Source organism: Diachasma alloeum, unplaced genomic scaffold, assembly GCF_001412515.2.
Source record: "Diachasma alloeum isolate Michigan unplaced genomic scaffold, Dall2.0 Dall_scaffold_00294, whole genome shotgun sequence".
Taxonomy (NCBI): Eukaryota; Metazoa; Arthropoda; class Insecta; order Hymenoptera; family Braconidae; genus Diachasma; species Diachasma alloeum.
Window position 1 is genome coordinate 44,015 of NW_021680433.1, and position 26,483 is coordinate 70,497.

Here is a 26,483-nt window from a genome sequence, read left to right on the forward strand (position 1 = left end):
AGGGTTAAACTTTTCCTTGGCGGATACGCTACCTCGTATCTCAATAAAACAACAATGGCGATAATAAACAGCCTATAAAAATCTTCACAAAAATTAGAGTATGAAATTGTTTATATGTCTGGATACGCAGAGCCAACCAGATCGTATCCTCTGTATCTAAATTTGTGGGTAACTATGTTGAACTTAGTTCCGCCTAAGGAAACGGGACACGTTTGTTCTGGCCTCACGAAGAAGCATACGGTGTACAAAGCCATTTCCAGCTCTGGGGAGGTGCCTATGAACATTGTTGTCACTGGCTTGTCGATGTTGTTGAATTTTGCGTGGAGCTTGAGAATCGCGGCTTTCTGCAGAGTAAGAGAAATCAACAATCAATAATAAATTAAAAACACACATGACTTCCAAAAAATTGGCTCAAATTTTTTTCTAAAGAGCAGTTTTGCCTGTTATCCACTTCTGGGAATAATTTATAACAAGCAGGGGTAGAACTCCTATCCGACAGAAGGCAAATGACCATTACTTTTTTTCTTATTATACTTTTCTCCTTTTTTTTTGAGATATTGAGAAAAAACGAAATTTAAACAAGTTGTTATATCTCAGGAACTACTGGACCGATCGGGCTGAAACGGCGCGCCAAAGTTGAGCTCAATAATAGCTACAATGAGCCAAAATGTCAGATTTTTATCCATAATTTTCACCGTATTTATGTTGAATTTTCTAAAAATTAAACACCGAAAACCCAAGCTGTCGGATACATACATACAGACATGACCCTAAAAACATCATTTCTTCACGTTTCATAACATTTTGGACCCTTTGCAATCAAAATTGGAAAATCGAAAAATCGGTCAAAACAAGGCTTCCATGCGGAAGCAAAAGACTAGTAACGCTCAAGTAACAGTCACATTGCTTCTGTCGAATAGGCTCGCAACCCTACCAGTTTTTCTCAGTCTAACTAGTTGTTACACTAATGTAACTAGTTGTTCTCAGTGTGGTTTTTGAGATATTGAGAAAAAACGAAATTTAAACAAGTTGTTATATCTCAGGAACTACTGGACCGATCGGGCTGAAACAGCGTCCCAAAGTCAAGCTCAATAATAGCTACAATGAGCCAAAATGTCAGATTTTTATCCATAATTTTCACCGTATTTATGTTGAATTTTCTAAAAATTAAACACCGAAAACCCAAGCTGTCGGATACATACATACAGACATGACCCTAAAAACATCATTTCTTCACGTTTCATAACATTTTGGACCCTTTGCAATTAAAATTAGAAAATCGAAAAATCGGTCAGAAACAAGGCTTCCATGCGGAAGCAAAAGACTAGTAACGCTCAAGTAACAGTCACATTGCTTCTGTCGAATAGGCTCGCAACCCTATTAAAAATTTTCTCAGTGTAACATGTGAAATTATCTAAAGTGACTCACATCTCCAAGATCCACTTTCTTGATGTACCCCAAATAATCAGCTCGTCGGTTCTTCTCCTCAGCGTTGAAGTATATCCAATTATGTAGTCCACTGACTTCAGTACCTAACTTAAGTTCCGTTAAGAAAACGTGCTCGAACCCAGTGCTTCCAATCTTGCCGTCACCTCTTGAATAAAGGTTGAACCACATCCTCCGCAGGGTGTCCTTGTAGTCGTAGTAATCTTTGCGGATGTAGCCCTTGTCCGCGAGGAAGCGCATGGCCGCGGACATGACATTTGTACTCAGGAAAGTGTCGACGAGCAGACTCTCCTCGTTTCTCTGAGCTGGGCTGATGTATTCATTCTCACGAGTGTCCAGCTTGTAGTTGTCGTAGATAGTAAGCACTTTTGCGATTGTGGGAATCTGGGACGCTTCCTCCTTGACCTTGAGCAATCTGAAATAATTTGATGAAGCATTCAAAATGCGGGAGTCATTCTTTGGAACTGATCATTTAAAATTCATGCATTTAAGAGGAATAATTAATGGGATGTTGGAAGAGTTCAGCAATACTAATTTATTGTCAAATCGCGACGTTTCGCTGCAAATCGCAGCTTCTTCAGGCTCTGCAACCAAACATAAATTCCATGACCGAATATCACTCGAAATTTTACAATAAAACTCACACAAATACATTGATTGTCACATTCGGTCATGGAATTTATGTTTGGTTTTCAGAGCCTGAAGAAGCTGCGATTTGCAGCGAAACGTCGCGATTTGACAATAAATTAGTATTGCTGAACTCTTCCAACATCCCATTAATTATTCCTCTTATTGTTAACCATGGAAATGAACAACGTCATCATTCATGCATTTGGTACAAATTGAGGTAATTTTGCGGTCATTCTGTCATTTTAGTTTTTTCACTCCGATAGAAGGAGAAAAAAATGTCTTTGAAAGAACGATGTTTGGCGTACTTGATGATGAGACTTTCTTCTATATAATTCTCTAGACTATGGAAAAGGTTCATAAAAAAAAGATTTAGTGTTTAGAGGTCCATCCCTTATTCGTGATGGGGACACTCGATACTGACTAGAATTAGCATTAGGATCGTTTATTACTGAAATTTCCTATCGTAAAAAGGAGAAAGGAGATCGATCTCGAGACATCTCGAAAATCTCGAATAAGCGTAAGCGTAAGACTGAAACCGAAGCGCCACGTGAGATGAGTAGGCGCGAGATGAGAACGCGCGACCGATCTCGTTGAAATAAAAAGAACAGAAATTTTACAAGTTTTTAATTTGATTTTCATAATGAAAAGAAAAGAAAAATAGAATGAAAAAACTTGAAAAATATAAACCGAGGAAATTCTAGAGAAAATATCTCAATAGAATTAGTTGTATAGAAAAATTGAACTCTATTCACATTTTCTATAGAATATTGTTTATTGTACATTTCAATAGAATCGGCCAAAACCGAATACAGTAGAGTTCCCTTTATTTTCCGTTTCCATTATTTGTCTTCTCTTATCCTCTGGGCTTGTTCTCTCTAACGTTCTCTCTTGTTCTTTCTAATGTACCCCACAGTGACGGAGTGGGAGAAATTCCACTATTCGGATTTCACATGAAATTCATTCAAGGACACATCTCAAGCCGGAAAACTAAAGGGAACTCTACTGTCGAAAATTCAATAGAAATCCAACAGAATTGTCTAGCGAATTCGTTAGATTTTTCAATTAAATTTTTTCGTGTGTTACCCTCGGATTTTTACATATGTACGTACTTCTATCTGAGTGCAATAGAAGTAACGTTTTAATCTATGCATTTAAGTGCTTGAATAAAAAAATTCAGATTAATTTTTTAATACTGAAAAAAATACTAACGGTTCTGCCGCCTCATCCTTTTGGCTACTCGAGCTGGTCTGCTTCTGGAGATTCAGTGTAATATACTTCCAAGCATTATTATTATCTTTGATCCAGAGGGCTTCAGACAACTTCTCCAGATCCTCATCAGTCACCGAGTTGCCTTTACTGTAAATAGGATTACTAGAATACGTCTTTCTGGCACCATTGGCCGCCAGTCCAGCCGCCCCGATGGCGCCTCCAGCAAGTCCCCCAGCCACTGCTCCAGGAGTGATTCTTCCCCCAGTCTGTCCAGAAATCGGTTGTCCAGAGGACCTGGGAGGTGGAGTCGGTGACCCAGGACGGCTTCCACCCCCGGCGACTTCCGCCCACGTTTTTCCTCCAGGAGGGGAAGCTCCTGGAGAGCTGGGAGATCCTGGAAGACTCGGATATCCTGGAGAACGTTGACCAGGCGGGGCTGGAGTAATCGGTCCAACATTGATGTTGGACACGTGCGGTCTGTCGTCACTTCCAACTTGTCCAGGAATTGACGGCGATCCTCCAGTGGCTCCAGTTTGTCCATAACTTGGTGACAATCCTCCAGTAGATCCTCCCAAACTTGATGGAGATCCTGGTCTGGGGCCAAGGGCAGGAGGGCCCTGCTTATTTCCTTGTGCAGCAGGAGTGGAGATCACTGAAGGGCTTCCAGCACCTGATGCTGGAGAGGCCGGTCTGCTTGCTGGAGGTCCTGATTGGGGACTTGATCCTCCACTTCCTGGTCTGTTTGGCACGACAGGTTGAGGAGAGTTGGGACTCCCTGGTTTAGTCAATCCTGGAGTGGACCCTCCAGGGGATAATGCTGGTCCTGTGGATGGGAGCCTTGGAGCCTGTCTGGAGGGGTCTCCAGCACCGGTGAGGTCCACAGCCCAGTCTCTGTACCCCTGACCCGTACCTCCACCAATAACTGGGTTTGCTGGTCTAGATCCTGGAAAGTCCTGACCAACTTCGGTTCCAGGGTTGAGCCTCTGGGGACGCGCGTTGTCGCGTACATTTTGCCCGGAATTTCCCACTCCTATTGCAAGACCGGGATTCGTTGCTCCGATGAGGGCTTTGTTGACGGAACCGGTGGACTGTCGCGAGCCTGGAGGAGGGTTGTTGTTTGGTACTGGGCGGATTGTTGTAGTAGTTGTTGTCGAGGTGGTTGGCGTTTCTGTCGTCGTCTCCTTGTCCTTTTTCCAGAATTTCCAGCCGGCTTCGGTGTCCTCTGGAAAATGGATTATCGGAATTAGACCAGATTGAAACGAGGGATTGGTCACTTAGGAAATCACTGGACCACTCGATTGGAAATCAAGGAGGAAATCACCAGAAATCACTGGAAATCAAGGGATTTCCCTTTCCGGTAGTGATTTCTAATGACTTCTGGAAATCATTGGAAATCAGTAAAAATCATAAAGATGTCAGATGATTTCAGAAATCATCGATGAAAGTGAAACCCAAATTTTTTATTCGAGCTCACTCATACGATCCCGTGTGACTCTCATGACCTTATGCACATGTCATTTGATTCTTACTATTTCTTGAAATCAAGAAATCATCAGAATCTACTAGAAATAATGGAAATCACGAAAAATTTAATTCAGGAAATCATCCCATTCTGGAAATCACTGAACTACCCGATTAAGGAGTGACGAGACCCTCATGTCTAGAAGGGAGTAGAAATCATGAATTTCGAGAGGAAAGTGGGGTTACTTTCGTAGAAATGGGATTGAGATTTTTGTGTGGGGGTAGACGAATTTTCTACAAAAGAAGTCTTTCCATGATTTTTTATGATGAACCATCGGTGAATATGAAGAAAACAATTCAAGGGAAATAGGAGATCTTCCATTCATTCATTTACCAGAGTTTTTTATTTAGAAAAAAAAAATACTATTCTTAGACGAGAAAATTCTTAATGAAAATGGTCTCCTCATCGCCAAGATGATTATATAATTAAGGATGTTTATCCGATACTGCAAGCACTCAAAATAGTTTTGATGTATTCATTTTTTTTTGCAGTCTTCAAATAGGTAAATTATCGGTTTGAAAATTAATCTCATGAAAGCCCGTGCATGAGAAAAAATTTGCTTATTTCACTTCGTGCAAGCTACTGCGACTAATGGTTATTAATTGTCAGAAATGTTGGTTTCACAAATGGATGAACATCCTGTATTAGCAGGATTAACACAAATCTGGTAAAATATGATAACCCTCTAAGGTGAAAAGCGTAGTAAAGCGTTGTAGAACGTTCGAGTGGGGACGCTGGCATCCCACTTTGAAGGCCATAGAGTGGGGATATTGTAATTTACCTTAAGGGGTTAAGCATCGATAAGTTCGAAAAATAAGAAATTTTGAGAATCATTTCAAAAAAATATTGTTTCGGACTGTTGCGATGGTTTTTTTACTCGAGTGTAACAAAACCACAAACTTGTAATGAAAAATAATCATTTTATTTTTATTTTTTATTCAAATTTCAGTGAGGAATTCAAAGTCAAGTCCTGTCCATTGAATTGTTCCCTATTTATGTCCTACCGAACAAATTGATTGCTTTGAGACTCGAAGAGATTAGTCATTTCTTAGAAGTTAGACTTGAATTTTTCCTCAATCGTAAATCGTTTGGGTTATCGTGTTATCGTGGTGACCCCAGAAGTTTGATCCTTGACACCACTGTTTATGAATTGAAAGTCTGTAAATAGCTCGTTGACCCATTTTACAATCTTTAGCGGGAAATATCGAGTATTTCGACACGTATGATCATAGATCTCTTTATGGTGTTTTTGGCGATGATAAGTCTCACGGCCTCAGGTTTATTTTTAAAGTTTACGTAGTCATATCAAGGATCTACCGCTCGACCTCACGCGAATTTCAAAGGCGCTGTCCTCGGAATTCTTAAGTGGATTGTTCAGGATTTGAATTAATTCAAACAATTCCTACGGTTATTAAACAACGTGATAGAAAACAAATCTTTACATCAATCTAAAAAATGACAATAATTCTCATTGAAGAAATGAATGAATTCGCAGGGGAAAGCAAGAGCAATTTCCAAGGGACTACGCACTCTGTAATTGAATGACACCATGATTTAAAAATTAAGTCAATTTCGGGTGATTTCAGCGCTTATTTCAGTGATTCCGAAAACAGTGATTTCGAGGGTCACTGGAGGTGATTTCATGATTTCGAATGATTTCATTAACTCGAAATCAGTGATTTCAGAAAATAAAAAGTCATTGAAATCACAATGAATAAAATTAATAAATAATAGGGATGGGGCAAAACGGTCCGTGTCAAATTATGAAACTCAAAACTGGCAAATAATAACGAATTTGTTTGATTCCAGCCCGCCAATCTTGAGCTAATGACGATGAAAAGCCATCCATTTTATTCTGTCTCCAGTAATAATTCACAAATAACAATCAATTTGAGAACTTTATAATAGAAAATAAAAGTTCTATAAATGATTTCACACATAGATTGTTATAAAATTAATTCACTTTTTTAGAAATATTTGTCAACTTTATCAAAAATTCCCTCAGGGAGCCTCAAATCTTCATTCTCAGTGATCAGAGGAGGAGAAATTGTTCTTCGACACTGATTAATATTAATGTAGCCGTGAGAACTCAGTGGTTCCGACTTTAAACTATTCAGACTTTTATCCAAAATATACCAACAGCAAAGAGCACCCATCTTTTTGCTATTACCACTGACACGAGCATATTCGCTCGAAAACTACGTGCTTCGCAGAATTTTCCACTCTGAATAAGCGAAACTCAGCAAATACTCTAATAAACAAGTAAGATATTTTTCTTCCTGAAATAAACACAAATCACTGATATCAATTTCCTTTAATTCTTTCACAAACTACTTTTTCTTGCTTTGCAAAGGGTTCTTACGTCAATGACCAGTACTTCTCGTTATTTCTTCGTCCCTAACTCGCTGAAGTCTATCACTACTGAGTTTTGAATTATCTTTATTAAGAAAGCAACGTAGTGAGGATTTGCGAACTATTGATTCTTGACCTGAAGTGTCTGGAACTATAACGAATGGACTTTTTCTGGATCCATACGATAATAAGCACATATGACATTTGTCTGGGAGTGAGTAAATATGGGATTCTCGGAAACCAGTATTACAGTGAGTACGGCATTTTATTATTATCATCGCTGGCAGCCGTCTCAATTTCTAAACCACGAATTACTCGCACGGTCCGGATTTCATTGATTTCAGAGATCATTTCGAAAATGATTTCGGAGACCTGAAATCGCTTGATCAATTGAGTTCATTCTACGCTCATCACTAAGAGGAATAATTGTTCTTTCAATTGAAAAATAAAATTATTCCATTTCATGAATAATTCAACACGTCATGAACATTTAAAAAAAAATCAAGTGTCCATTTTACCCCATCCTCCCCTATCAACAAAATTTCTCCTGTCCCACAGTTTTGCCTTTCTCTACTAATTAATTTTCAAGAAATCACAGCACAGCACAGAGGAAAATGAATCGACTCCTTAGGCGAGATGTAAACAACATGAAGTGACTAATACAACCCAATAAAAAAATCGTTCAAGGATGTAAATAAATTAGAGAGGAATTTTTCAATGATTCGCAATGAATAAAAAATTACTGATGGATTAATAATAATTTCTGTTAAGTCTCTCACCGATCAGAAGTGACAAGGTCACAGCCAGAAGGACGATGAGTGCCTTCTTGGCCGCCATTATGGTCCCCTCTGAATTTCCTCTCGTCTGTTTCCACTGATTAAGCACGTCTCGAACGGTAAACGTTTCTCGAGAGACTGAAGTCGAGTCGTTTTACGTTCACCGAGCAATATTTCACATTCCCCTGTACCTCAGATGCGATTGGTTGGATATTTGTATCGGTCTGTTGTTTTTCTATATCCCAAGATCGTTGACGAGAATGCACTCGTGCGCGAAGTAATCTGATGGAACTTCGGAGGAGGTAGAGCAAGGTCGAGGGAGGTCAAAGATCTTGATGACCGGACAGGGTCAAATATCTGCTACCCTTTCGGATTAGAATAATATTTTCGTCTTGAAGGGGAATCTTTCGGGACTCTCGTTGGAGAAATAATTGAATGATAAAACAATTGATGGAGATTTCGAGCTGTTCCAGACGTAATTGCGGAAGTCGAGTTGTTAGAGATGATATCATGAGGTCATCTTGATTATGTGACGAACTTGGGAGAGACGGAGTTTAATTTTTCTCGCAGGCATAAGAAATTGGGAATGATCGTAATAGGAGAGGAGAGAGCAGATTGATACTTTTAATTTTTTTTTTAATATTATCTTTATCTTGTGCAATCGTGTTTGATCAAAAAAATCTCGGAAAAAATAGACCACGGAAAAAATGGATCATGGAACATTTTTAAGTTCGGTGGATTTTAGCATGTTTTTGGGGTGTGGGCTGTTTTTTTCTAGGCTTTTCATCGGTCTACCGATAAAACAACAAGTAGGTAACCGAGCCTATCCAACAGAAGACATTTGACCGTTCGTTTACGCGTTATTCACTGATAGAATCACATTTATTCCAAACGAAATTCGTTAACTATTAACGAATGGTAGAGTTGAATATGATCAAGTAAATATTCCAGAAGAATATCCGTGGATTTTTGGAGTGGGGTACAAGCATGTGAGTGGGAATTACGTTGAGTGGGGTTACCCTCGGAAGGATAAACTTCTACTGGATAGCCTATACCATGGATCGACCCATAAACTTGTCCTATCGGCCGGGGTCAATGCATAGTACCTATTTGGAAAGTCAATGGAATGGAATTGTCTCTGCAGTGAACTATTTTATTTTTTTTCAATGCATTTATAATATTTTTTTCTATGAACAAAAGTTGTAAATGAAAATTTTACATCCTACCGATTCAATCGTATTAAATCATCTCGTTTATCGACAAAATTTTCTCCAAAAATTTTGAAATTTTTACTGAAAATACTTCAATGATCCTTCTATCGAATGGCAGACGTTAAATTTCGATTTGTTGAATAATTTGTTGGTTATAAATAAATGTAGCATGTTCGAAGATCTCGGCAACCATTGAATTGTCAACAAACATTGAAATTGGTGTCAAAAATTAGAAAATTCTCTAGGAGTTTATTTTAAAGTTCAATACATCCAATCCATTTTATTTCAATTTTTTTCGTTCGATTGTTTTTAAGTTATCGTTCATTGAATAACGACGAGTTTCTGGCCTTTCATTTCTGACCTTTGGTTCTTGACCCTTCATTTCTGACTCTTAATTTTGGAGTCTTATTTTTGAGTACCAAGTTTTTATCACCAGAAGTCGATTTGGATTTTGATATAACAGAGAGAGAGCTCCAATGGTCCCCATGACCCTTATTCTGACCCTGGTGATCCTTGGACTGTAACCCTCGTGAGTCTTATTCTCTCATTAAAATCCTCGTGACCCTTATAACCTTATTTACTCACCCTGTAGTTCTGGCCCTTAATGTTGGAGTCTTAATTTCGAGAGCCAAATTTTCATCACCATAAGTCGATTTGGATCTTGATAATATAGGGCGAGTCCCATATGATGCGCATGACCTTGTTCTAACCCTTATTCTGACCCTTGTCACCCTTAATCTGACCCTTGAGACCCCTATTCTGATCCTCATTATAACGCCCGTGTCCCTTAGTTTGGCCCAACTTTTATGGATTCTGGACTCCATAATATCTAATAGGTGATGTTGAGAAAATGCTGTAATGGTGTTAGAATTTGCCGATGTGATGAGAATTCTCCTTAAATTGAAAGTTTACTTTTATTTTGTGATGAGTGCAAACTTGTGAAAAAATAAAAGGTCCATTTTTCACTCCTCTTATTTGCAGTGTTATTGATGTTTTTAAAAGGTTTTTTATTTTGTTTTGAGTTTTCAGAGGATGGACATCAATGGGAAGTAGACGATGATCCAGAGGACGAAGAGAATCATCAGGGCTACCATTGTTCTTGAACGGAAGCTGTCCCAGCCGACAAGGGTTTGCCGAGGTCTCAGCGACGGGTCGTCAGAAAATTCCGACTGAAAAATAATTAGGGAGATGTTGAGCAGAAACAGGTGGAAGAAGAAGGTAGAGTTCTGATCACTCTAACAAGACAAGTCCCATTTTTGCAAGAGATGGACCTTGGTAAGAGATAGGAGAGATTTGTTCAGTCCCTTCCTATTTCATTGGTTCCAATCGATACAAACCGTTTTTTATTTTTCACCCCGATAAATTCATGAAACCATCAATATTTTTTCCAATTTATTCACTGATGGAATTGATTAAAAAAATGATCAACACCAATTATTCATAATAAATGCCATATTTTTGTTAGTTCGATAATCTGGAACTAATAGGTGAGATTTATATAAAAAAATCCTCATAACAAATATTTATGGACCTAGAAAAAAAATGAAAATAATAAAAGATTACACTCATACATTTTGCCTCTTCTGTTCAACCCTTCCCTGTTTAACCCTTCCATCGTTTAATCCTTCCCTGTTTGACCTTTCCTCGTTTTAGCCCTCATTTGAACCTTCAATTACGAAAAGTATTGATTCATTCGCTCAAACAAACGGGAAATGCGATCCAGACAGAGTAGCGGTCTGACGGCTCACGTACGAAAAAATCAATTTTCTATTATATAAGATACCCTATATGATTAGTTCGATTCTTATAGAAAATCCTATAGAGAATCCAAACATTTCCAATAGCATTTTGCAAATAGGATTTACTATAGAATTTCTTATAGAATTCCCTATCGGGTTTTTCCTATTGGATGTTCTATACGATGTCTTATAGGATTTAATATAGGTTATCCTATAAGATTTCGAATAGGATTTCCTATGAAATTTAGGATCAGAAGGGTCAGACTAAGGGTCAAAAGAGTCGTATGGGGGTCATATAAGGATCATACGGGGGTCATATGGAGGTCATAGGAGGATTAAATGACCTTCATATGACCCTCATATGATTCCCATGTAATCCCTATATGACCTTATATGACCCTGATATGGCCTCTATACGACCCTTTATGACTCATATATGAACCCCACATGATACCCATATGACACTTTAGACCCTCATTGTGACCCTTATGCCCCTCAATTTTGTAGGAAATCCTGTTGAAAATCTCATATGAAATCCTATAGGACATCTTATAAAAAATACAATAAGGAAGACGATAAGGAATCCAATAGGAAATCCTAGAGGATATACTATAGGAAATTCTATAGGATATGCTATAGGAAATCCTGTAGGAAATCCTACAGGATATGCTATAGGAAATCCTGTAGGATATGCTACAGGAAATCCTATAAGAAATCCTATCTGGAAAATCCTATAGGAAATGTTCGAATTCTCCATAGGAATTTCTATAGGAAATCCTATAGGATGTGCTATAGGAAATCCCATACGCTTCTATCATAGGGGAGACCGTGGGGTACGCTAATGTGAGTTTTCGGAGGGGTTCGGTGTAAAATTGAAATGAGAAAATAATCAAGGATTTCATTACTTCATCATCGAAAAGTAATACAGCATTCTTCGTTTGCATCTCCACACTTTCATCTTCACCTTTTGCGGATTTTGGGGATTTCTGGATGTTGGGAGGAATGTTCGAAGGGCCTGGCGGAGAATTTGGATTTGCTTTCTGAACGTCGATGAATGTCGAGGAATCTTGAAATTTTCTCCGGGGATTTTCGTGAATTTTCTTGACATGAGTTTCCACGATGGTCTCTAGATCAAAATAAAATCTCGAATTTGATTAATCAGAGGCTCGCTCTTTAATTATTCGATCAATTAGTTAATAGAGTCACCGATTCATTGTGAAATTAACTTTTATTCGCATTTGTCTATCTTACATCTTAATATTTCATCAAATTGAGAGAAACATACCGGTTTTATTGCTCTGCAATTGCGGAATTCTCTCACCCTATACAAAATCTCTTAAATTCTAATTAATTATTGTATTGATTTCTCAGATTAATGCACCCAACCATGATACATGGTAAATGTCACAATCAAATGAGATGAGTTAAATTAGCAATTGTTTTTATACTACTGTGGTCAAAGGAATGATATTTTTAAATATAATATGAAGAAAACTATTAGCAACAGGAATTAGAATATCAAAAAATAGAACAATGATTACACTCTCTTTGTAAGAGTACAAGTATAAATATTTACATATCTCGTAACAGTATTTACAATTCTCGGTTAAATTATGTTATTGCTCCTATGCATCTCTTTAACCGTAGAGTTGTTATTTCCACTTCATGACTCCATTTCTGCAAAAAAAATGAATAATGATGAATCACAAACGGTAAATGTCAGCGCAGGTAGATGGAGTTTAGAATGCAACTGGTCGTGAAGACCTCAATTTATATGGGAATAAAGATGATTTTTTAAATTAAATAATAAAGCAAATTTTTATAACGAATTGAATTTTTGTATTCTTAAGAATATTTGAGCTGTTTGACAAATAGCCTCGGTGAAATGTTGTCCATTATTTGGATAGCTAAATGTCAGAGGCCTCTCAATATTATATTACAATTTTTCAAATCTGATCTTAATTCCCCCAAAAAATAAAGAAAAATGAAAGATTTCTTTTTTAGCAGGAAAAATGGTTATGACGATCAAGTAAAACCTTTTTATCATTGTTATTAATTGCGAAAATTCTTTCGAATGTCATTCAAATTTACTTCAGATGAGTCATTAACAGTATATTTCATCACTTATGCGTAAAGTGAAATTTTCCGCGTTTTCCGCGTGTGCAAAATCCTACTTTCTATACATCATGATGGAATAGGAAAATAGGGTTCGATACTCATGGGAAAAGTGTTCTTTGATCTTTGGGAGGGTACACCCGTCTTCGGCGAGTCAAAACACCTTTTTACGCATTCGTATCGAAATATACTGTTGTGTTACTGGTGCGTAAAGCTCCACTTTTTCACACGCACGTGTAACAATAGTATATTTTGTAACGAGTGCAAAAAAGTGTTTTTTGGCGAGTGGGAGGTTTATCACGAGGAGCGCGCCGAAAAGTTCACTTTTCGTCACAGCGTGATGAAAATCTTATTTTTTGTGATACCTGCCGACTTCACTATTCGGAATGGTAGAGGGAGTAACTTGTTTGTTTTTGAACGACTATCCCTTGATTCGCCTAAAACAAACATTTTTCGGGAGCAAAAGACGTATAGAAGTAGCGAATAATGAAGAAATACTGCTAGAAATGACAATTCTTGCTTGCACAGAGAACACAATGTTTTTGGTATTATTAATCTATTTCTGTGACAAAAGTTCTCCATCTCGCCGCACTCTTTACATGTTTAGCATAAAAATTTTTTTCTTGATAATTAAAAAAAAACTCTTTTTTGGCACAAGTAAGACTTATTTGAAAAGTCGGTCCTTTTTCTCTCAATGTACAGGAATATAAAAGTGTAGAATCAAGTCAATACCTCTGTAGTCCAGTTTCACCAGCCGACTCTCAATATCCAGAGTTTCATCCAAAATCGTCCTTCCTCTTTTTAATTTCTCACACAACGGGACTAGATCAACACCTTGAAAGTCTCGAAACAGTTCCCACACACAACACACTGCGGTACGAAGCTATTTATCCCCCCCCCTCCCAGTTACCAATCATCACAGTAATTCATACTGGGATAGCAGAGTGTAGACAATAATCCAAATGATGAGTGCGACGATGCACGACACCAAGAAGACAGTCTTCAGTGAGTGCCAGGGGCTCTCAGGCTTGTGCTGAAGACCCATCGGCGTTTTGCATGGACCATTATGACAAGATCCACCTCCAACATGCCTTGAGGATGATGCTGCAGGTGTCGGCAGGGACATTCTCACTTCTCCGAGCTCGGTTGCTGGTAAATCTACGCCTGATGATCTTGAACCGTTCAAATGTGCAGGATTGTCCATCTGGAATATTCAAGGAATCATTTAGCAATTTGATCTGAGCACTGAACACTCACATAGTCCTACAAAATTTCGGGTTTTCCTTGGTGCCGGGATGAGACTGCCATCACTAGAAAGATTTATGCATGCTGATTTCAAATCTGCCGGCGAAATCTCATAGAATGACCTATTTTCTGAGGAAAAACGGTTAAAGTCTTTAAAATGGCCCAAAATCATATTTTTCAAAATTGAATTAAACATGCAAAATCTTTCTAGTGGTGGCAATCTCATTCCTGTGACAAAAAAAGCCGGAATTTTATACTACTCTGTTATCAAGCAATATATCGACACTTCGTCATGAAACAGGGGTATTTTATTTTTATTTTTAAAACAACTCATCTATCTTAGTTTTCCGGAGAAGACTCATGTAACTTAGATGAAATAAAACGGACTTATCTCAGTAACTCTGATTAAATACTGTGCAAGTGGTACTCATTTTAATATGTATAATTGCCAGATAATTCAGCCAGATAATCCAGCAATTCTTTTATTTTATTCTCATTCCTCAAAGTTCACGATACTCTCATACAACTCAAATCCATGCAGGTGGCAAAAGCATGAAAACGTAAATGTTTGCGGATTATTTCCATGTCGCACGTGCCGATCAAGATATCAAAACGCCTTTGTCCTTCAATCGGTGGTCCAGTCTCATCTTCGTCACGGGGGGCCGCGATTTACTCAGTGTTCGTCGACTTCCGGCGAGCATTCGGCTCCGTGCCCCATGATAAGGTGTGGCGTAAGCTTTATAGTCTCGGAGTCAGCGCAAAAGTGATTAATACCATCAAAAGCCTTTACGATACGAATTTACGATACGAAAGTCTGTATGAAGTCAAAATGAAAATTAATTCGCAATGTATTGAAAATTTAACTGCATCTAACGTTTCATTGTTTTGAAATATCAACGATAGTTCAATAGGCAGAAACAATTATTGAAAAACGCTTTTCCCATACATGAATCCTAAGTAGACCGCTTTCTCTTTCTGATATTAAAACAGGCAGCGCGACAGAAACCATTTGACAGATTACATATGGCTGCTGTTCTCCATGTATTTTCTTTTCTCCTATCTTCATTTCTACCAATTTCAGTGGTAGTAGACTTCCGAATGGATCCCAATGTATTTTTTCAAAAAATGATGGCATAAGGATTACTATTTTTTTTTGGGAAGATTAAGGCCAATCCCACTTATACTTCATGACAAAAAATGATTTTTTTTTCTCATTAATTTCGGGTGAATTGTTGCATCTCAAAAACTATCAAATATATCGACCTAAAATTTGATATAGGGAAGTTACTTGAGAATTCTAATTTCTAGGCATTCTCATCCAAAATTAAGAAATTGAAAAAAATCACGATTACACGGAGAAAAATATTCAAGAAAAATTACGGAACATTTCACGTAATCCGCAAGCGAGAATCGTTTTCAGTGAATTTCTATAGGAATATAAGAGAATAAATGTGAAAGTTCAGTAAATTTTCGGGTCTGTCACTGAAAAAATATGAAAAAGTCACGTAATTTTTCTGGAAGTTGTAAAATCTAACAGAAACTTCAAGACTTATTATGCCTCAGAACATAAAAATTCTTGGATGTTTAAGAATTTTTACGAAAAGTTCCGGAAAAATTACGGAACGTGTTGTTAAAATCTCCCCCTCACGGTGACTCATTGCTAGCCGTGAGGCGTCGGACGGATGAGTAATTTTTACGGAACAGATCGTAGAATTTACGTGACGATTGACACTTTTTATTGAATTTTACTTCGCTCCCAGATTACGTTTCGAAGCGTAATTTTTACGTCTTTTTTCTGGTGATTTTTATTGAATATTTCTCTCCGTGTACAAAGCTTCCATTCGGACGCAAAAATCGACCGAAAATGCCCAACATTTATAGATTAAAGCCTCGGAATATTTATCCTGACTAAAATTTGTAATATCAACAAGAAACGCGTTATTGTTTCTCTGTACACTTTATTTTTAATTCTGAAAGAAAAAAAAAAATGTCTGTCGCAAAAATTAAGACACTGGGAAGATTTTCCGATTATATCATTCTAGGCTTCAACGCTGCTAACAGACGATAAGCAATGAGTCTTTACACGCGAATTATCAGTTTTTACATACGAGGAATGTGAGCGAAACATATGGAGTGTCACTTTATCAACCCGTGATGTTAAAAACATATAGTAGTCTCTCATAGCAATCGTCCTGTAAATTGCACCTGTTCCTCAAAATTACAAAAAAATTCCCAAGGTGTAATAGTTATTTGAGAGTCTAGCGATGGACTGTGCAATTATCAAGAAATGCGTGATCAAGGACACCTGCCTTTCGCTTTCTACTCGCAAGACGTATGGATGGCGGACAAACAAGATAGGTGGATGAGAACATGAAAAAAAATGACAAATTTATCAATGCACGGACATAAGTAACATTAACATTAATGTATTGGATTTGTGACTGTGTATTGCGCTTCGTCAACGTCAGTTTTAATATCCGCGGTAGTGATAAGAATGTTATGGAATTCACACCGTTTTTCTGCCACGACGAGAAATATAAATTTTCGCATGAAGAAAAAAAAATTGAAATCGCCTAGTTTTTTAATTTTTGATGAATATTACAATAATTTCATTTGTTATTCATATTTAAGCAGATAAACACTAAATCAACTTTTATTAAGTAAGATAAAGTCTTTGAAATTTTTATTGAATGATTTCATTTCTTTCAATTAAATTCACGCGGTTCTTCCTCTCAGATACTTCGAGCATTGCAACAGTTTTTTTATCATTAATCATATTTGATTGGACGGATTGATGATGATAACGAGATGGATTTCAAAATTTATCAGCTAAAATAAACTCTCATTCATAAATGAAAAATCAACAATTCGAATTCAATTCATGGAATCCTTAGATTTTTTGTAACTATCTATAATAAATATTTCATTTCACGACCAAATTATTTATGAAATTAGTTTCGAAATACAGTGGAGTTCTCTTCATTTTCCGTTCCTATCATTTGCCTTCTTTTCTCCTCTGGGCTTGTTCTCCGTGAAAAAAGTTCTCCCACTCCTCATGCATTCTGCGTCCTTGTTTTGACGTCATGCGCGTAGAATTGCGCAATGCCTGAGTAACGGAATGGTTGCCACATGGTGACAGTCGTAGGTTATGTTGCTTTTCTCCCACTACTACGATCCCCCCTACCCACTACCCACCTTCCCTCTCCAATGGGTCCCACAGTGACGGAGGGGGAGGAATTCCATTATTCGGATTTCACATAAAATTCACTCAAAGACACATCCCAACCCGGGAAAATAAAGGGATCTCTGCATCTCCATCTCGGTGTCGGTCACTGCATTGAGAAAAAAAATATAATTCTGTCAAGGAAATTTTGGATATTTGTGTGTCTGAAACAAATCTGACTGGCAGAATTATATTTTTTTCTCAGTGTGTGAACAAATTTTGATTGATGAGGAAAAAAGTCTTCGATTTTTTTCCATTTCAATTTTCAGTTGAACTTGTTATCATTTACAGAAGTGTTACCTAATTTTTGTTATTATCATCCATATTTGATTGGACAGTTTGTCCAATTCAATGTGAAAACTGGTAAAAAAAATCAGGCCCGGTCGCGCGCTTTGCGCGCTCCCACTTTAGGGTATGACCGGTAGGGGTTGGTGGAATTGGATGTGACCCATTACGGGTCGCACCAATAACTTCCCGACCATTTGTTTTTTCTTTCATTAATTTTTCTATTATGTATTTATTCAATCTTTTTCTCACATTTCTCCGAGGAAATACCCATAGAAGACAAGAAAATCCGTGCGCGTGCTCGCACTCACACACACACTCCCATACACACACATCGCCGTATTCCGCATCGAGAAAAGATGTAATTTGTCAGAAAAGTAAAATTGTTTCTTGAATGTATATCAATTTCGAAAAAAGCTAGTGAACTGCTGATTAAATGTCTTCCAGTATTCCATGATTTGTGCGTTATATCAAGATTCATCGTTTCTAACAAAAAAAACTTGAAATCGCATCGTTATGCACGGAGAAATGGTCTCGTTTACAAAAAAACGCTAATTTTCGACTTTTTTCCAAATGTTTTTTGGAAAAAACTGGAGAAACGCTGAGACGATCGTCTCCATAATCTAATCAGGTTCAAGTCACATGAAAATACAGCGATTAAAAAAAAAAAGTCAAATCGCATCGTTTGTTCAGGAGGAATCGTGGCACAAAATTTTTGTCACAGACGTACGCACACACATACACACATCCACACATACAGACAGGTACCTGAAAAGGGTCAGAAGTGGTTCCAAAGGTCATGAAACGTGGAGAAATGCTTAAATTTCCACATTCGATTTTCGGGGTCATTACAATAACTTCCTCCCTTCGGGTCGGGAAGTTAAAAATGTTTCCAATAAAAAAACTTCAAAAGAAAAATAGAAATTTTGTAATTAAACATCAACAATTTTGATTCAACTCACGTCATTTTTGGGTGCCCCATGAGTATCACAACATTTTTTATGATTATCCATAATACTGATTTCATTTCACTATCGATAGTAACAATATTACAAAATGATTTCTGCAATATTATTGCCCGATGTCTCCTTTCACCCAATGAGGTAATCCACCGAGAGAATTTCTGACATTTTTAACTGGAATCTTTTAACGCGGTTTAAGGTCACACGAGGATGAGAGCGTTGAAACAATACGACCGGAGACGGTTGTGATAGGAACTGTCGAGTTAAACTTCACTCACTAGACTGGTTAATACCGTCAAATGGTTTATCGTAGCCGACCCCTGAGCCCCCCGGTTATCTGACCCTCTCGCATATTCCAATATCTGTAGTGTGCTACCGTTCGGGGGGAACGATGACGATTTTTTTATCGGTCAATTGTGTTGGGGAAACACGTCGCGATTTTTAATCAGATTGATGATTTGACTTTAATGAGCCGCCAGGAAATGAGTTTATGGACGGAACGTTATCGATTTTATGATTCAGACTATTAATGAGATGTTTTTGATTGGGGATTGATGAAGGTAACGGAAGAATGGAGTGCTTGATTATTGTTTTCTTTTGTAGTGGAGAACAACGGGATAAGTGAAGTTCATTTGTATGAACATCAGATTTTGGGAAATGTCTTAATGATATCCGCATTGTTAGAAATTTTTTGAAATTTCATGGAAGATATTATAGCAAACCTCATGAGAGTGACATTGAAGCGAATTTCGGGAAAAAATGGTTATGAAATTTCAAGTTTTAAGTAGAATTATACGGAATTAAGTGGAATAACAAGGAAATTCATGAGTTTTCAGTGAGAGTGAGATATAAATTTTACAATTTGATTGAATTTTCAATGGAACATGAATATTCAGAAACAAAATGACATGAATTTTCAATTTATCCCTGAACCTTTCTAATTTTTCTAAATTTTCACAGAACAATTGGACTGAAAAATCAAGTATTTTAATGATTTCCAGATCACTTCAATAGAAAATTGATGGAATATTTGATTTTTCAATGACCAGATTTCCTAAAATTTCAGTGAAAGTTGAACACGAAAAAAATTTCCGGAATTTGACATGGAAAATTCAAACGAAAATGTTTAACAGTGCACGTAATTACGACAGTTTTTTATGAGGGAAATCCTCTTCAGAGTTTATAGAATAGATCGATAGTATTTTTTTTGTCATTCCGGCCGTAAGGCAGCGCTTCACGGACGCTATGCGTCATATTATATGTGCTATTCGAAAAACTCCTGGCGCCCATATCCTTCCGATGGGAAGGCCTTATAGATTATCTTCCAAAAGAATATCCGTGGATTTTTGGAGTGGGGTCCAAGCATGTGAGTGGGAATTACGTAGAGTGGAGGTATCCTCGGAAGGATAAACTTCTACTGGATAGCCTATAGGGGATTTATTGTTGTGTTAAACTTTAGTTCAAAAATGGTTAAATTATGATTTATTTCTCGCAGATTATTTGAATTAATAGTTAACCCGGTGTCACGTGTTCACGGAGATATCGTCGCCCCGCGCATGCACATTGGAGGGAGTTCCACAATTTGACTGTTCACCCCAACATAGATGAAAATCGCTTTGGAATTCTATTCCTTTGGTCGGCTATATACCCCATCCTTCTTGGAGTGGAGGGCAAGTGCCGTATTTACATTGGAATTATTGTGGTTGAAAATTTCAAGATTCTAAAATAAAAATTTTCAAGGATAACTCCTTAACAGTGCATGGAAATCTAGACAAACCTCATTACAATCTCATGAACTTCATGACAACTGCGCAAACCAATGAGACAATCTTCGATGCCCGCAAACCATCGGATTATCCAGATAATGAAACACCCGTAGAAAAATACTGTGACAACAGGATGTGGCTATCGTATTTCTCCTAAAAAATAGTAAGAAACTAATAAGAACCTAATGAAGAGTGTTAGTGACCCGCTGACACATATTTCGACCGCTGACTCGTTCGTTAGTAGATTATTACTGCAGGAGAGAATGCAAAATCTTGTTATTTCTAGGAATAAAATCTTGATGCGACGACGCACAGTGCAATTTGTCTAGTACTGGCAATTTTGTATTCTCTCTTCACGACTGAGTATATAATCGCGGTTGTGGTCATTACGTTGGATTATACACTTATCGGATGCAGAATATGTACGACGAGTTCGTTGAATAACAAAATAGCCGAGTCAGGTGAGTTTTTCCTTACAGAAACAAAAATTTCTGTGCCCATGCAAATATGTTTCTTTAATCGAAAAAATAATTTTCATGGTTATTATTATGATGTTCACGCGCTATTGATTTTAAACAAATATTATGGCGATGTTGAGATGAAGTGGAACATAAATATGTGATGAGGTTCATTGACTCAGATCGTTAAATAATGCATAATAGTATCAATAAGAAAAAATTCTCAGGCAAACGACAGAGATGAGGAAATTGGTGCAGCAAGAACAGGAATATTGACTTGCAAATTGCAAAAAATGAATTGGTCTTCCAAGTAATTCTCGATTCATTACTTTACGGCTCAGTTATTAATTCTGAATTTATTTCGATAACGAGTGGTCCACGCAAAAAATATTAGACCTTTGTGACTTTGTACAAGGAGTAAAAGTGCTTTGATATTTTCACAAATAGTGAACTGTCCATGAAATTTCAAAATCTCCTTAACAGTAAAGACACCTTTCTGTAGATAGGATCGTGGACCACAAAAAAGTTCTTCTCTGTTAGAGAAGAATTGAAATTTCACGCACGTCAGTTCAGTAGAGAGACATTCAATTCGGTTGAAGGGGGGGGGGGGGTCAAATTTTTTAATTTGATTAAAAATTGAATGAATATTCAGTGCTAAATACTATTAAATTTTGACTTACAACTTGTAATAGCTCAATTGGTACGAACATCAGTCCCGTAATCTGAAGGTTGTGAGTTCATTGTTGTGTAATAATTCAACCATAATTTACGGTATCCTTCCATTTTTCGACCAAACGGTAATTTTTTCATGACAAAATTCTTTAAAATTTCAGTGGAACAGTCGTTTGATAAAAATTTTCGCGAAGTGCATCCGGAATTTCAGCCAAAATTTTCCCAATCTCAGTCATAACTCAATCGATTAATTGGTTCATCAATAACATTTCTCAATTACGCTGATAACAAATGGAATGACGGTTACAAACTAAAACCAAAACTGTTGTTTTGGTTATAATAAAAGTTGAACGTTTTTTGACATAAAGAGCCTTTTTGTAGAGAATTTCGTCGTTTATAAAAAAAGTCTTTTGCCAATTCCTTCCTAGATATTCTCCGAATAATCCGCAATAACTCAAATATTCCTCACAAATGACTGAAAGCATTGTTAAACTCTCATGCGAAAACAATGGTCGTGATGTTGTCATCCATTCTCTCCCGTTGCCATAGAAAGTCACGGAATGAAGATGACGTAACGATGAAAATCAATCAATATCGATGGAGAGCCCAACAGTAATGGAAATTCCGTTTGTGATCATTTCCATTACAACTGAATAATCATTCTTATTTTTTTCTCTGTTATTGAAGAACAAAAACATTTCATTTCTCCGCGTAAAACATAAATTTCTCACCTGCTGCGGTTTCCAGGTATGTTTGAAAAACAATTTGAAGCACTTCATGCTAAATAATTGGAGAACAAAGCATACGTCATTTATAAAACGTCAGACACTTATTTCGAGTGACAGGAATTTCTGTAAAGGTCGCAATGTTGTTGTTTACAATCGATCGAAATATCAGAAATTCATCGCGATGACTGGAAACAGAGGAGACATTTGAATTGAACGGAATTTTTAAATTGACGAGTGGGACTCGCGTGCGCATTCGCGTCGAGCATTCAAGAAACACTGTACGATCTCGCGGTGAGGAGCGATTGAGAGCGGAGAGTGAGAGGTGAAGTGGCGCTCGCAACCATCAAAATTTCTGTATCTAAGTGGTAGATTTTAATGGGTCGAATGTAACGTTCTTGATGATTGTGATGTCTTGGGTTTTAAAGGGAAACGTCAGAAGACCCTCTTTGGAGCTGTGAATCGTTGCTGAGTAATTGAGTAATGCTAATCATATTCAACTCGAAGCAAAGAAGGTTTCGAGTTGAATATAATGTAGTTTAATTGCATAATTGTCATTTTTATTCTCCTACTTGATCGTTAGAATACATTTTCAAAATCTACAAAAATATAGGCAATGAGTTCTTAAAGAAGATTTATAAAAAAATTGGGAAATTGAAATGTCTTCAAGATTACCATCCTTTTTTTTGGATAATTGATGAATAATTAATGTTCCACTGGAATTTCCAATCGAATACGAATAGAATTTCATTTCACAGATTTTTTTGTACATCAACTCGGGTTCCGTTAAAGATGGCCCACCCATAAATCCCAGTGACTTTGAATTTCTACAAACAGAGGATAAAAATGGAAAGTGAAAGGCGGAAAAGTAATATTTTGTTTTCGGGCTGAATGTAGTAACTCACCTTCTATATTGAGAAGTTTATAAACAAACGAACAAACAAGCAAACATAATGACTGTTTAAAACAAAATATTGTCTCCACGAAGTTTGATTTTTATTCACGTACCAAGTGCGTTTATCTTGCATATTTGTTTATTCTTTTGTCCACCCTACGAAGCGTCTGGAGATTAGTCTTTTTCTCAATTATCAGAAGTATTCGGTGGAAAATTTTGACGATTTAAACAAAATTTCTTCTTTATTAACCCGTCAGTAGGTGCGCGATGAGAGAATCTCTCACGTCACGGGCATACTAGATGGAAAGGGAAGGTCATGCTCTGGTCTTTTTACTCGAGCCCTCCACTACTGATCGGAGTACAGTAGACTCCCGTTATAGTTCCACTTGTTACAGTCGCATTCCCCCTCATTTATTTTTCGCCGTTTAACTGCTTCCCCCACTCTACTACCCACGGACCCTAGAGTAAACACTCCAGCGTTGTCTTCGAGGAAGTTTTGTCTCTCAATTACAGAAATGCCGAAAAATAGTATACAGTAGACTCTCGTTATAGTCGCATTTCCCCTCATATCGATTTTTTCGAGCTCGAGCGCTTCCCCCACTCCGTACCACCTCCGAGGTGTGATTTAAATGCCCCTGTGTTTTCTCGGAATGGGCTTTGTTTTGCATTTCTAAGAAATCCGGGAAATAAAATTTAGGAAAAATGAATTTGCGAGAGAGAAATTCAGTTCACTCTTGACTGTCACGAAGAGAGGGTCTTTGCAGTGGTGCATAATCCTGCTTTTTATTTGAATGAAGTGAATAAATTTTGGAGTGTATTGAACAATGCGATGTTATTAATATTTCTATTCATTTCATTAATTTACTAAAAGTGTTCAACGCAATTCATTTTGTTAATTTAATAAAAGTGTTTAATGAAAATAATTTTTATATTTAATAAAAATGTTCAATGCAAATTGAAGAGAAAAATAATTGGAGTAAAATTTTTTTTCTTATCGCTCCCGATTCCCGGAATTTAGGCTTACCGTAAGCGCCTGGTGGGGGAAGAGAAATACAGTCCCATTCTCAGAATCGGCTGCCCCTACAGCCCCGTGAGTGCGACTATAACGAGAGTCTAGTACTCTAATTATGAATTTTCGAGCATGGAATTCTGTTCCCTCTAGACTGTCATGGAGAGAAGCTCTAGTTTTGTTGGGATAAGGTGAATTAGATAATGAATGAGAATAAAGAGAAATAATGGCAATATAGCCGATGAAAACAAAAAAAAAATCGAGAATTAAGGTGAATTTTACAACTAATAGTGGAAAACCAATATTACTTTGATGAGAAAAATCGGGTGATTAAAAAAAAAGTTGATTAAATGTGTATTAAAATCCTAACGTGACGATTAAAATTATTTAATAAAGCGTTAAATTCAATAAAACGAAAATTGAATCCTTAGTATTTTTATTTTATGGCTCCCAGCTGTCCGAAATCTCGCCCCGCCTGAGCGCGCGGTGGGGATAGCAAAGTACAGTCGTATTGTTCGAATTCGCTTCCCCTATTCCCCCATGAGTACAACTATAACGGGAGTGTACTGTACCCAAAGCTGGACCGCGTTTCCCCACTGAATTGAGGCGTGCGATGAGAAAATCTCTCGCGACTTCCGATGTTTCAATAAAACTTTTTTTTCATAAATTCATTGATGCATTTTGCAGGAGATTTTCTTGCGCCAGGAGAAAGTCAGGTAGTTACTTGAGGCATATTGGAATGGTTTCTTTTAATATTTACAATTTTAAGGTATGTATTTCTATACCTTGAAAATTTTTGTGAGAATGTAGGCATGAAATATCATGACATTTTCGCTTTTCAATAACATTTCGTTTTATTCAACACAAGGAAGTGAGTGATTTAAATTTCCGTATGATTGATCTTACGGAAAGTCATATGGAATACACAAACAAAAATTTCATTAAAAAATATTCAAAATTGAAGGACTCGTAAGGTTTTTACAAGACAAACAAAAACGAAAAATTCTGATTTTCGATAGGGAAAGCAGGAAAAATTTCAGATGCATATTTTCATGACAATATACTGAGTAAGTTTTGATAGCGGTCCCACAGACTAGAAGTTCGGTGTGAAGGTTAAAGGGATCAAAGGTTGTAGAATCTCAACGACAGCAACTACTCAAATTGATGACTCAATTTTCCGTTCCTATTCTTAACTTTTTCCACCGAACCCTTCCGAAAACCCACGTTTACTGTACCCCGCGGTCTGTCAGACCGCTACTCCGTCTGGATCGCATTTCTGGTTTGTTTGAGCGAATGAATCAATATTTTTCGTCACTGAAGGTTCAAATGAGGGCCAAAACGGGAAAGGTTAAACGATGGAAGGGTCAAACCGAGATGACCCCTCCTGCTTTACTTTAAAGAAGGGAATTTATATAGCGTTCCACATCTTTGTGACGTCATAGGAAATGATTGAATGGGATTTGGATGAGGTAGGAGGGGAACAGAAGAGGCAAAACGTATATTTAATTTCATTTTTTTTTTCTTTGCACATAAATGTTTGTTATTTGCCCGGTGGCCTGGCGTAGTGGTTAAGGCCGTTACCTCACAACGGATAGGTTCCAGGTTCGATTCCTGGCCGGGTAGAATGGTGAGATCTAACCATTTTTAAAGTCTTGATCAATCGCCATATAGTCTCATCAGACTCGAAGCGATATAAAATAAGCATAAAAAAAAAAAAAAATGTTTGTTATGAAAATTTTTTCATATAAATCTCGTCTGTTGATCCCCGATTATCGAACGAATAAAGATATGGCCATCATTATGAATAATTGGTGCTAATTATTATTTTTCATCAATTCTGTCAGGGAATAAATTGGAAGAAACTTTGGTGGTTTCATAGATTTATCGGGGCGAAAAAAAAACGTTTTCTATCGATTAGAACCGATGGCACAGAAGCTCGAAGTTTGGAATTTTTTTCTTATATTTATCAATAGTTATACACTGTGAAAGTTTTGATAGCGGTCCCACAGACCAGGAGTTCAGTGTAAAGGTTAAAATCAAATGGGAACAAAAATTATGATAAGATGATGATGATTGTTGTTACATCTCGGGTGACAGCTTATTGTGATGAATATCTCCGTCCAAAGTTATGAAGTGAATCACTAAAGTATGTATGCACACACCAATATTTGATCTCTCCGTTTTACTATGCGCTATGTGTTCTACTGATTAGATCAACGATTGAAATACGAGGTAGCACTCGG

General features: G+C 37.2%; 2 protein-coding genes across 2 annotated transcripts; both read right to left on the reverse strand.

The window, feature by feature from the left end:
• Window positions 1–7: 7 nt before the first annotated feature.
• LOC107039130 (poly(U)-specific endoribonuclease homolog) lies at window positions 8–8,118 on the reverse strand. Its single transcript, XM_015258601.2, has 4 exons — window positions 7,939–8,118; window positions 3,286–4,507; window positions 1,429–1,861; window positions 8–344 (listed from the first exon to the last, which is right to left on the reverse strand). Exons 1-4 carry the CDS (start codon window positions 7,994–7,996, stop codon window positions 111–113), a joined length of 1,947 nt encoding a protein of 648 aa, XP_015114087.1. The 5' UTR covers window positions 7,997–8,118; the 3' UTR covers window positions 8–110.
• Window positions 8,119–12,094: 3,976 nt separating this feature from the next.
• Window positions 12,095–18,983, reverse strand: LOC107039147. The gene is made up of 3 exons (XM_015258619.2): window positions 18,716–18,983; window positions 13,733–14,204; window positions 12,095–12,562 (listed from the first exon to the last, which is right to left on the reverse strand). The coding sequence occupies exons 1-2, from the start codon at window positions 18,764–18,766 to the stop codon at window positions 13,917–13,919; spliced, it is 339 nt and encodes a 112-aa protein (XP_015114105.1). The 5' UTR covers window positions 18,767–18,983; the 3' UTR covers window positions 12,095–12,562; window positions 13,733–13,916.
• Window positions 18,984–26,483: the final 7,500 nt, after the last annotated feature.

What these genes read in the sequence shown, in the direction of transcription:
- LOC107039130 (XM_015258601.2), bottom strand. Translation starts at nt 7,996, where the DNA reads ATGGCGGCCAAGAAGGCACTCATCGTCCTTCTGGCTGTGACCTTGTCA. An exon ending in GACCTTGTCACTTCTGATCG is followed by an intron (nt 4,508 to 7,938) that starts GTGAGAGACTTA and finishes TCCATTTTCCAG; the next exon opens with AGGACACCGAAGCCGGCTGG. An exon ending in AAGGATGAGGCGGCAGAACC is followed by an intron (nt 1,862 to 3,285) that starts GTTAGTATTTTT and finishes AAATTATTTCAG; the next exon opens with ATTGCTCAAGGTCAAGGAGG.
- LOC107039147 (XM_015258619.2), bottom strand. Translation starts at nt 18,766, where the DNA reads ATGGATAATCATAAAAAATGTTGTGATACTCATGGGGCACCCAAAAAT. An exon ending in ATGGGGCACCCAAAAATGAC is followed by an intron (nt 14,205 to 18,715) that starts GTGAGTTGAATC and finishes TGAATATTCCAG; the next exon opens with ATGGACAATCCTGCACATTT.